The 11,496-nt window shown below is 45.6% G+C and overlaps 1 protein-coding gene across 1 annotated transcript in view; it reads left to right on the plus strand.

Annotated features, from left to right (window-relative positions):
* Fuca1 (alpha-L-fucosidase 1) overlaps positions 1-11,496 on the plus strand; it is a gene marked incomplete at its 5' end in the record, with an annotated part of 12,988 nt that overhangs the window by 259 nt on the left and 1,233 nt on the right. Inside the window, 6 exons of the mRNA XM_010626081.3 lie at positions 1,751-1,885; positions 3,215-3,352; positions 5,453-5,558; positions 8,824-9,024; positions 10,194-10,384; positions 11,255-11,354. Coding sequence (XP_010624383.1) covers positions 1,751-1,885; positions 3,215-3,352; positions 5,453-5,558; positions 8,824-9,024; positions 10,194-10,384; positions 11,255-11,354 — 871 coding nt within the window. The remainder of the gene's footprint in view (positions 1-1,750; positions 1,886-3,214; positions 3,353-5,452; positions 5,559-8,823; positions 9,025-10,193; positions 10,385-11,254; positions 11,355-11,496) is intronic.

Raw genomic sequence — 11,496 nt, forward strand, 5'->3', positions numbered from 1 at the left:
CTGGGGCGAGGGCCGGACTGGACGCGGCGCGCCTGATCCGAGGAAGGTGAGTCTGCTTGGGCACTTGTAAGTCAGGCTTCAGGCTGGGGACGTGGCTCAGTGCAAAGAATTTGTGTTCAAACGCCCAATACAAAGAGAGAGAAGAAAAAGTAAAATAAATGCAGGTTTCTGAGAGGAACCAGCCCTTTCTGTCTACACCCAAGCTAGGTGACACCTGCTGTCCCTTCCAGACTAGATCAGCAGCCTGGAGTCCGGGCCTCGTTCAGTTGTGGGCCCAGACAAAGCCCTGCAGGTCCCTGCTGCCTCCCTGCACACAGGCAGAAGGGAGCTGCCCTGTGCCCTCGACGGAGAGGGAGGGAAGGGAGCTCGGCCTGGGGTGTGGGGACCGCGGTACAGATTCTCCCTCTGCTGCCTTCTGCCTGGCTGGTGCACGGTGCTCCAGGGAGGAGCACGGTGTCTTCTCAGACCCCTTATTTTATGGATGAGATAACTGGACCAAGAAGAGGAAGGGACCTACTATCCTGGGCCGCAGGTCTTAGGACTCCAAGGTGAGGGCTGTACCTAATGAATCGGCAAACTGGCGGCAGGAACTGGTTCTGTGCCATTTTTTGTAAAGGCTGTGAAGTGAGAATGGATTTTACATTTCTAAAGGACTGTTTAAAAGGAGAGAGAGAAGAATGTGCTACAGAGGAATACGGCTTCTACAGCTTCTACAGCGTGACCTGTCCCCTGCACCACCACCACACCAGCCAGTCCTCAGACCATCACATGTAGACTTTATCTACTTTTCTGCCATAAAAATAAGTGAAATACTAAGTGATTAGGTGATTTCAGCACCTGCCCTTCTTCCAGCCTTTTAGGTCTTCTGTCACTTCTTTTTTTTGTGTTTGTTTTTGTTTTTGGTACCTAGGATTGAACTCAGACCCTTGCGTTTGCGAAGCAGGTGGTGGAACCACTGAGATAACTCCCCAGCCCTTTTTTGGTGTTTGTTTCTGTTTTTTTTTATGAGATAGGTCTGGCCATGTAGTTCAATGTGGTCTTGGACCCACGGTATAGCCCTGGCAGGCCTCGAACTCACAGTGATCCACCTGCCTCAGCCCCCTGAGTGCTAGGATTAGACATGTGCCCCCACGCCTGGCTTGTCACTTCTGTAAATGAGGGGCAGTTCTGTAGGTTTGGTAAAATAGTTTGCACTGCTGTAATTTTCTGCTAGTCCAGATCATTCTCCTTCAGGGCAAAGGGTTAATGAAAGTTAATTATTTATACCCTGAAGGATCGAAGAATGACAACAAAACAACAAAAAAAGAGAATCAGAGAGTTGGGCCTCCTCAGCTGGATACAAGGACTGTGACTCAATTAAGTTTACCATCATTCTTAGAATAATAGCCACAGGGTGTTGTGACTGTAGCACGGTGCTTTGGAGTCACTAATACAGTGACTCATCTCAGCAATTTCCTATTGTCAGTTTCTCCCCACCAGCTTTGGTCTTGTTGCTGTTGGGGATTGGACCCAGGACCTTCACACTGAGCTACATCCCCAGCCCTCTTTTATTTTTTAATTTTGAGATGGGGATTGTTAAATTTCCCAGGTTGGGCTCCAACTTAACAAACAGTCCTCCTGCCTCACTTGCCAGAATGCTGGGCTTATAGAACCTACCTGGTTTTCCTTACCAGTTTTAAAGCTGAAGGAAGGCAGGCTGTTTGTAGCCTGCTGCCCACTTCCTTTGTTCATTTGGTTTTGACATCCACAGGTATGTGGTCTTTACCACAAAACATCATGAAGGCTTCACAAACTGGCCTAGTCCGGTGTCTTGGAACTGGAACTCCAAGGACGTGGGCCCCCATCGTGATTTGGTGGGTGAGTTGGGAACAGCTCTTCGGAAGAGGTATGTGTCTGTGGACAGCTGCCTGTTCTCTCTTCTGCTCCAGCCTCCAGATTTCTCACCTTCCTACTCTCGTGTGTTGTGTGTCCTAAGTTTGCACTTAGCAAGTAGTCTGAAAGGCTTCTGCCCTTTGAATTTCCAGTATCGGAGGCTTAGAGGTTGTCATGTGACCAATCATGACACCACCAGAGAAGTTCATGGCCTTCACTTTAAGAACAAGTTAAGCAACTCCTGTCACCTGCTCCGTATTTCATTCCCGATGCTGTGCTTTGCAGTTGTTGTAAATGTTGATCAGATCTTAGATGCTGATTAGATCTGGAATTAGAAGCTGGACATCTTCTATGTATTAGTTTAATCACGTGATAAAATGCCTACCTGCAGTTCCTTCGTAGTCTGTGTACTGCAGCCTTATCCTTAACTTCTTACTTGCATTGTAATGTTTTGGAAACACCATTCTTTTTTTAATTGATTCATAATAATCGTGTGTACTTATGGGGTCTGGTGTGATAATTCACTACATGTATGCAACATGTATGACCAAATCAGGGCAATTAACTTTTCCATCTCTTTAAACAGTTATCATTTGTTTGTGTTGGGAGCCTTCAACCCACCACCTCCCCTTTGCAGTACTGGAGACTGAGCCCAAGGCCTGGTGCATGCTAGCTAAGTGCTCTTTCACTCCACCTCCCCAGCTCAACTCTTTTCTTCTTGTTCTTTAGAAAATATATAATAGGGCTGATCCCTAGCCATGCAAAAAAAAGAAAATATAAATGTTACAGCCAGGCATGCCAATACATATCACTGAACCTAGCTCCTCAGGAGTCTGAGACAGGAGGATCACAAGTTCAAGGCCAGCCTGGGAAAATTCGTAAGACTCTGTCTCAAAATAAAATTTTTAGCCAGGCATGGTGGCACACACCTGTAATCCCAGCACCTGAGATGCTGAGTGAGGCAGGAGGATCATCATAAGCTCCAGGCATAGTTCAGGGCCAGCCTAAAATACATAAATTCTGTGTCAAAAAGACAAATTTTAAAAGAGGCTGGTGATGCAGCTCAGTGGTAGAAAGCTTGCCTGCATAAGGCTCTGTGTTTAATCCCCAGGACTGTGCAAAAAAAAAAAAGTAGTTACAGACAGTGTTACCCAAAGCTGTATACCAAATCTTCTTGCTGAAGTGAATGATAAGAAATAATTTAGGAAGATGGCTTTGGATCCCATCCTCCTACATACCCTATAGGTAAATTTCACTGACACCTAGAAGATGCTGTAACAGATTTTTCTTAAACTTTAGTTCTTTGTTTAATGACAGTTGCTGCCATGTCTTTCTGTTTAAGGAACATACGCTATGGCCTCTACCACTCACTCTTAGAGTGGTTTCATCCGCTATACCTACTTGATAAGAAAAATGGCTTCAAAACTCAGCATTTTGTCAGTGCCAAAACAATGCCAGAGCTGTATGACCTTGTTAACAGGTAAGAAACAAGTGTTTGCCTGTGTTTTGTCAATGAACTCAGAGCTTCCTATTAGGTACTTTTAAGGAGGGGAGGGGTAAGCTGGGTATGGTGGCACACTCCTATAATCCCAGAATTTAGGAGGCTGAGGCAGGAGGATTGCCATGAGTTCAAGGGTAGTGGACTACAAGTGGAATACATATTGTCCTCCAAGCGGGGTGAGGGGCTGATACATATGACAAAAAACTAGAAGATATCAAAATAAGATTGGTGGTTGTATTAAGGCAAAATTCATTTTTCTTCTCTACTTTTCAAAATTTCTGTAAGTAGTTCTATTGTCTTTGTAAACTGAAACAGGTACAAAAAATGCAGGACGATGGTAAAGTCAACTTCAGGTCCCTCCTTGCCTGCAGTTTTCCCCTGTCAGGACCTTGGAGAGCATACCATTTATCCAAGGTGTAGCTTGGTTCTCCTTGTCTCTTACAAGCCCAAATCAGACCATGTCTGAGCCTCAGATCCCCACTCTGTAAAAAGCCTGACTGTCTAGGGCTCAGGATAACGTGTGAAACATCTGTGTCACAGTGCTTAGTGCAGGGTAGGGGGTGGTATTGCTGTCATTACCATTATCTTAATTTTGTCATTATCTGTCACTTTGGGCTTTGCCACTGCTGTTTATATTTTATCCTTCATTTGCCTCATCATACCTGAGGGCTCTTAGGATGATGACTCATCCAGAGTTTCAGACAAGCCTGGGCAATTTAGGAACACCCTGTGTCAAAATAAAACTTTTAAAAAAATAACTTGGGATGCAGCACAGCGGGAGACACGTATCTTGCATGCACAAGGTTCTTATGTACCCATGTCTCCCCACGCAAAAAAAGGGGGGCAAAGAAGAAGGGGAGAAAGGGAGAGGGAGAAGAGAGAGAGAAAAAAAAGGAAGGAAGGAAAGAAAGAAAGAAAAAAGAAGAGAGTAGCTTCTTCAAGGCCAGAAAGATAACGGAATTTCTGATCGAGTAACGGGCAGGTCTCTTCAAGATGTAGGCCTTCCTTAGTGAAGTCATCTTAGGATGGGGTCTGATGCAAGAGGAGTCCCCCCACCACCACCAAAATGAGAATCCAGACCCAAAAAGTTGCCTCTTGCCAGTGCAGTCGTGAACACCTGTAATCCCTGCACGCCGGAGGCTGAGGATCTTCCTTAGTGAAGTCATCTTAGGATGGGGTCTGATGCAAGAGGAGTCCCCCACCACCACCAAAATGAGAATCCAGACCTAAAAAGTTGCCTCTTGCCAGTGCAGTCGTGAACACCTGTAATCCCTGCACGCCGGAGGCTGAGGCAGGAAGGTCACAGTGAGTTTGAGGCCATCCTGGGCTACAAAGTGAGTTTGAGACCAGTCTACACCGTGAGACCCTGGCTCAAGAAACCAAAAACACAGGCCAGGAAGTAGTTGGCAAGTGCAAGGTCCTGAGTTGAATCTCCAGTATGTGATGGGCGGGGGGCCGGGAGGGCACACATAACCCTTTAGTTTTGGAGAACCTCTCTTTTGCAATGCTGGGGATAGAACTCAGGGCCTCCTGCATGGTACACCGCTGTTACATTACCAGCCCAGAAGCAATACTTTTAATTGGCATTAGTCACTGAGAGGAAACCAGATTACGCATACACAGATTATAGCTCCTATTTCCTGCTTTTTTTTTTTATTGGCACCAGGGATCGAACTTGGGACCTTGCCGCTTGCAAGGCAGGCGGCAGCACCACTGAAGCCCCGGCCCTATAGCTCCTATTTCTAAAAAGGGGTAAAGAAAAAAATGAGGAGTATATGTACCAAAGTGCTGTGTTGGTTTTAAACAGTAGTTATGTTAACAAAGTGATTCTTTTTATTGTTACTGCTATCATCTCTCTAGTTTTCCATATCCTCTGCATTGTGGCAATCTTATGGTACTTTTAAAATTGGAGGAATTCATTTTCAGTGCTGGGGATTATACCTAGGGCCTCATGCATGCTGGGCAAATGCTCCATCCCTGAACTATGCCCCCAGCCCTAATATCTGTTGCAAAAGTCAGTCCACGGGCAGTCCTGTGAATGCAATCAGACAGTGAACTGTTCTGCTCACCACCTTCCAGCTACAAGCCTGACCTCATCTGGTCTGACGGGGAGTGGGAATGTCCTGATACTTACTGGAACTCCACCAATTTTCTTGCTTGGCTGTACAATGATAGTCCCATCAAGGTAAGTGTCCATCTGATTTCTTTCTTATTTATTTGTATGGAGTACTAATAAGGACAAGAGCAGCAAATTATATCAATGTGTAGTCATCGGGACTGGAGCACCTAACAAATATTAAAGGTTTCCCTTAATTCTACCCCCCAGGAGTATGTGCTTTCTTTTTCTCTTTTGGTTTTTGTTTGTTTGTTTGTTTGTTTGTTTGAGACAGGGTCTCACTATGTAGTTGAGACTGACCTGGAACTCACTTTGTAGCCCAGGCTGGTCTCAAACTCACAGCGATCCTCCTGCCTCAGCCTCCCAAGTGCTGGGATTACAGGCGTACGCCACTGTGCCCAGCTTTCTTTTTTAATTCTTGGTTTTGACAGCATAGGTCTAAGTAATGTTAAGTTCACTGATAGAGTAGAAATAGTATGTTGAATTCCTAGACTTGCTCTACTATGCAAACAAATATGAGAAAATATTCCAAAATTATGTGCAAAGCATAGACTTAGGTGATAAGCAATTACCTAAGATATGTCCATGGCTTCACGTACCCTACATTGATCATACAGCTTAACTCTGAAGGAACCAGGTCATTTCCCTTCCTCCAAGTTCTTGGCAGTACCTAGGCTACCCCAAGCCCCTCCCCTAGTCAGCACTAGCAGGAGAGGTCTTAATCTTCACTATGGAAGATTTAAAATTTTTTGACATATTTTAGATCTGTTGTGGATTTTAAAGAAAAATCTAAATATGAAACCAGTTTAGGGCATGGGAGTTTTAGTTCAGAGGTAGAGCACATGCTTAGCATGCCCAAGGCCCTGGGCTCAATCCCAGCACCAAGAAACAAAACAGTTTGAACTGAGGCACCGTGATAATTTCATAAACCACCAAGATTTTACTGGGTAGCTACTACTAAACTTGGAAAGTGGAAAGATATTTAAAAGAGAAAGAGACCCTATGTGGTAACCTGAGATAGATTCAAAGTAGTTTTCAGAAACTTGCTAGGCACGTAGAGACTCCCAGATGTGTGGTTGGCCCCGAGGTCATCTTGTCTGATAGATTGTCCTAACTGTCCACGTATCTGTGTTCGCAGCAAGTCTCTGCTGGGCCATTACGGGCAGATTTATTTACCTTGGGCACACCAGGGCCTGGCACAGTATGAGCCTCTTACAGTTGCTGAGTAAACAGTCACTGGATGAACGGATGCCTGATGCACCAAGAGTTAGGGTGATAAAACCCCATTTTTCTCTGAAAGGGTTTTCATATACCTGTTTGGTGTGTGGGCCCATGGAACTAGGGCATATCTGGGTTAGAGTCAAATGTACAAGAAGGAGCAGGGGGGAAAACGTGGGCAAAAACGCAGGGTTGGAAAAGAAGAAAATATCAATCCTGGTGCCATTAAAATAAAAAGCACAACTAGAGCCAGGGACTTAGGTCAGTGGTTCCTCCACCTGCCTCACAAGCACAAGGACCCAAGTTCGATCCCCGGTAACAAAAAAATAAAATAAGCACAACTAGTTGGGAATGATGGTAATCCCTGCTACTCAGGAGGCTGAGCCAGGAAGATCACGTATTTGAGACAAGCCCAGGCAACTTAATGAGACCGTCTCAAACTAAAAATTATAAAGCGGGTTTGGTTATAGCTCAGTGGTAGAGCCCTTACCTAACAATCCCCTATACTGGGAAAAAAAAAAAAAAAAAAAAAAAAAAAGCACAATACGCTGCTTTGGGTCTCTCTTAAAGAATTTCAGCTCCTGATGTGGTGGTGCACAAGGCTGAAACAGGAGAATCTCTGCAAATTCTAGGACAACCTGGGCTACATAGTAAGACCTTGTCTCAAGAAAACAGAATTCAGTTCCACAGCAGGCAGAACCTTTATTGCAGTCCTGTGTCTGCCTGTTTACACATTAGCTTTGCAGACAGGATTGTCAGAACAAAGACTAATTGGGAGCTGGCGCTGTGGCATGTGGTGTGCGAAGCCCTGAAGCTTCAGAATTGATGGTTTGGGCCTTGAAGACTGCTGTCTGAGGAGAAAGACACATTGCACTGTGGAATGATCAGTGTGACAGTAGAAATCTGCCCACGGTCTCCTCAATCTGGCGGAAGCATAGGGTCCTGGGTTAGAGCCTGTGACCACGCAGAAGCTGAAGGCCACGTCCACCCTCAGAGGACTGAGCGTACAGGGCAGGGCACTGAGCCTCTGAGGGCTCGGAGGACGGGAGGAGATGGAGACAGGGTGGAGGTGTTACTGACCGGCCGGCGCTCAGTCCTCTCAGACTCCAGCAAGGTAGGTGATCCTTTTCTTTTGGACTGTTTAGTTGTTGGGGTTTTGTTTTGGTTTGGGTTTGGTTCTTTTACAGACAACTAGACTTAAACGGTACTAATCTGCCTAAGACCTCCTGACTAGTAGGTGACTCTGAAAGCCCCGGCTGACCTCGGGTTGAACTTGAGTTGCCCCTTTCAGTTCTGAGACCTTGTGATGCCCAGACTTTGACAATGAGTCCAGGGCACTGGATCACGCCCGGGGGAAATGATGAATATTCTTCTGTTTTGCTTTGGCGCTCAACTTGTGTCCATAGGAAAAACTTCCATGGTGCTGTGGGTGACCCTAAAACAGGCAAAAAGGGGAGTTTTAAGTTTTAATTGTATCTCCTTTCACAGGATTTTCGGCAATTGCCTTGTATCGGCCTCTCTGTTATAAAATACACAGCTATACATTAAATATTTACATTAAGATACTCCATGTGACGGTTTCTTATAGTTCAGATAGGCCTGGAAGGAAGAAAATAAGTATTTGCTGAATTTTCCACCTGGGGAGAGAAAGTTAGGGCTGTGTAGTGAGAAGCTCCTGGGCTGAGTTGGGAGGCCTTAGAAACCAGGGGAGGGCCCAAGGGGAGCCCCTCTCTGCCTCTCTTCCGTGGGGTTTCCTAGGTGGTCTTGCACACAGGCTCCCCAGCTGTTGTGCTAGTTATCTCCATGCTGGGTTCTCAGCCTTAGCACTCTTGATATTTGGGGCCAGGTATTTCTTTGGTATTGGAGTGTCCTGTGCAGTGTCCCCCTGGCCCCTTCCCCTAGAAATCAGTAGCACCACCCAGGAGTGACAACCTGAAGTGTCTCCAGACTGCCAAGTGTCTGCCCCCTTCAAGGCAAAACTGCCCTCCCCTGGTCAGGAACCACCACTTTAGACTGACTGTTCCTCGCCGCCAAGTACACGGCGGCCCCACCAAGCCTTGTTGTGGGGAAGAGCTGGGTGGTGTTACTCCCGTGACCAGGCCCCTCTCGCCTTTAGGACGAGGTGGTAGTGAATGACCGGTGGGGAAAGAACTGTTCCTGTCACCACGGAGGGTACTATAACTGCCAAGACAAATTTGTGCCTGAGAGCTTGCCCGACCACAAGTGGGAGATGTGTACCAGCCTGGACAAGTGGTCCTGGGGCTACCGGCGCAACATGAGGATGGCCGACATCTTGAGCGAGTCTGAAATCATTGCGGTAAGGGCCTACTCTCAGCAGACTCCTAACTAAGGGTGACAAGTGTGGGTCCACAGACCCTCTAGGCTGTTGAACTTGCAGCCGAAGCCTGTCCTCAGGAAGTAAGTGTAATTACAGAGGAAAGTTCTACATTACAGATGGCCTCTCCACATTATTTACAATTAGACATGCGGGGGTTTCAACTTCTTACAGCCAAAGGGGGTAAGGAAGTCACTTAGAGGATTTCCTTAACCATTACAGTGTTGAGCACTGGAAGTGTAGCTCATGGTAGAGCACTTGGCTAGCATGTTTGAGGTTTTAGGTTCCATCTTCAGCACTGACTTTATAAAAGGAAGTTGTTGATATAATATGGGTAAATGTTTTATTCATGGAGTAAAAAAATGTAACACATTATTACTTATAAAATTAACTACATAGGAAAAAGACTGAAAGCAGATACCGAAAGTTAATGGTGTGGTGTCTATTGGCATACTGTAATGGATTCTTCTTTTTAAAACTTTCTGTATGTAACCTCAGTCTTTCTGGGTTACCTTGAAGTTCAGTGCCATGAGCTGTGCAGCCCTACAGGACACGCCTATGACCATTCCCTGAGGACCAGACTAATACCTATCTTAAGGGCTGAGGATTTAGCTCAGTGGCGGAGGCTGAGGCAGGAGGATCGCTGTGAGTTCGAGACCAGCCTGGGCCACATAGTGAGTTCCAGGTTAGTTTCAACTACATAGTGAGAACCTGTCTCAAAAAACAACAAAAAAAAAACAAACCCATCTTATAACAGCAGTTTTGATCTCTCATATGATCTTGTCCTGTATTTATAATGACAAAGAAAATAATTTTTTATCTTTTTTTTTTTTTTTTTTGGTAACAAGTATAGAATTCAGGACCTTGCACCTGGTAGGTGGGCATGGCACCACTGAGCTAAATCCCTGGTAAGAAAAATAGTTTTTCAATGACAGAGAATATTCACAAATGAAGAGCTTGCTCAGATTGTCTTGCTCGTGTGAATATCTGTGTATGCTAAGCATAGGGCGGGGGTTGTAGCTCAGTGGTGCCACCGCCTGCCTTGAAAGCTCACAGTCCTAAGTTTGATCCCCAGTACCAAAAAGCAAAAAACTAATCATTGCTCCAGGCTCGGCATTCACAGCTGGCCTTTCATTGTCTCTGCTCTCTAGGAACTGGTTCAGACGGTAAGTCTGGGAGGCAACTATCTTCTCAACATCGGACCTACTAAAGATGGCCTGATCGTTCCCATCTTCCAAGAAAGGCTCCTTGCTATTGGCAAGTGGCTGCAAGTCAGCGGGGAGGCCATCTATGCGAGCAAGCCCTGGAGGGTGCAGCTGGAGAAGAATGAGACCTCTGTGTGGTGAGTCTGTCGGCTGATGCGCGGCGCTCCCTTGGGTGCAGTGTGATGACCCAGGCTGCAGGCTGTCTTGAGGGAGCCCCCAAAACTGTTGTTTTGCTGTAAAATTTGTGGCCCCGTGAAGTTTTGGCTCAGGCCACCAGAGTGGCTTTGACTGGACAGGGAGGCTGTAGGTTTGGAGAAAAGGGAAGTTGCAGCAAAGTACTGAGTGACTTCGTAGTAACTGTTACCGTGCTTCCCCGCAATAATGGTAGTTAAGCTCGTGGAGCACCCACAATGTACAGGATCCATGCTCAGTTCTTTCCATTCATTCTTGGACTTCCGGATCTGAGTATTTGATCTTGGGCCTCAGTTTTCAACCACAGAATGGGCTAATATTTAACTTTATAGAGTTGTTTTGAAGACTCACTGAGATAATATATGCAAAGCACCCAGCAAGGCCAGGCATAAACTGAGGGTCCAGTAGAAGGTGCTGCTGATGTTACACTGAAGAGCTTCAGTCTCTGGATCAGGGCAAACTCACTGATCCTTCTATTTAGTGATTCTCATCTTTCCTTAACACGGTGCAATCTCAGGACAACAAATGTGTCTTCATTATATATCTTACCCTTGCTATATCCTCTATTTTCTCCTGGATTTGAAGTTGAAAAGATTTACATAAAGTAAATGGCTTCAGTGTGAAATAACTGATGTGAGAGTTACAGGAGAGAGCTTTGTAGGCTCCTTCCACCCTGCTTACTGTAACTGGTGTTATCAGTGCTTCCCAAGCACAGTGACAGGCACAGTGTCTTGGGTTTGGTAGTAATTGAAAAAGAAATGAGCAAGATTATTACGGTGCCAGCATTCTTAACAGTGATATTTCCTTTTCCCAAGGTATACTTCAAAAGATTCAGCTGTTTATGCCATTTTTCTGCAGTGGCCAGAACATGAAGTTTTATATCTTAAATCCCCCATAGCTACCTCTTCTACAAAGGTAAGGAGCCCCATCAGTTGTAAGATATACTTACCTCCTACTCTTTTGTTCTTGGGCAGGAGCACTGGAGATTAACCCAGGGCCTTCATACTGAGCTATATGTCTAGCCCCCACCACCGGCTTTTTTTTTTTTTTTTTTAGA

This window comes from Fukomys damarensis, unplaced genomic scaffold (assembly GCF_012274545.1).
Source record: "Fukomys damarensis isolate Sample0158 unplaced genomic scaffold, DMR_v1.0_HiC HiC_scaffold_23, whole genome shotgun sequence".
NCBI lineage: Eukaryota > Metazoa > Chordata > Mammalia > Rodentia > Bathyergidae > Fukomys > Fukomys damarensis.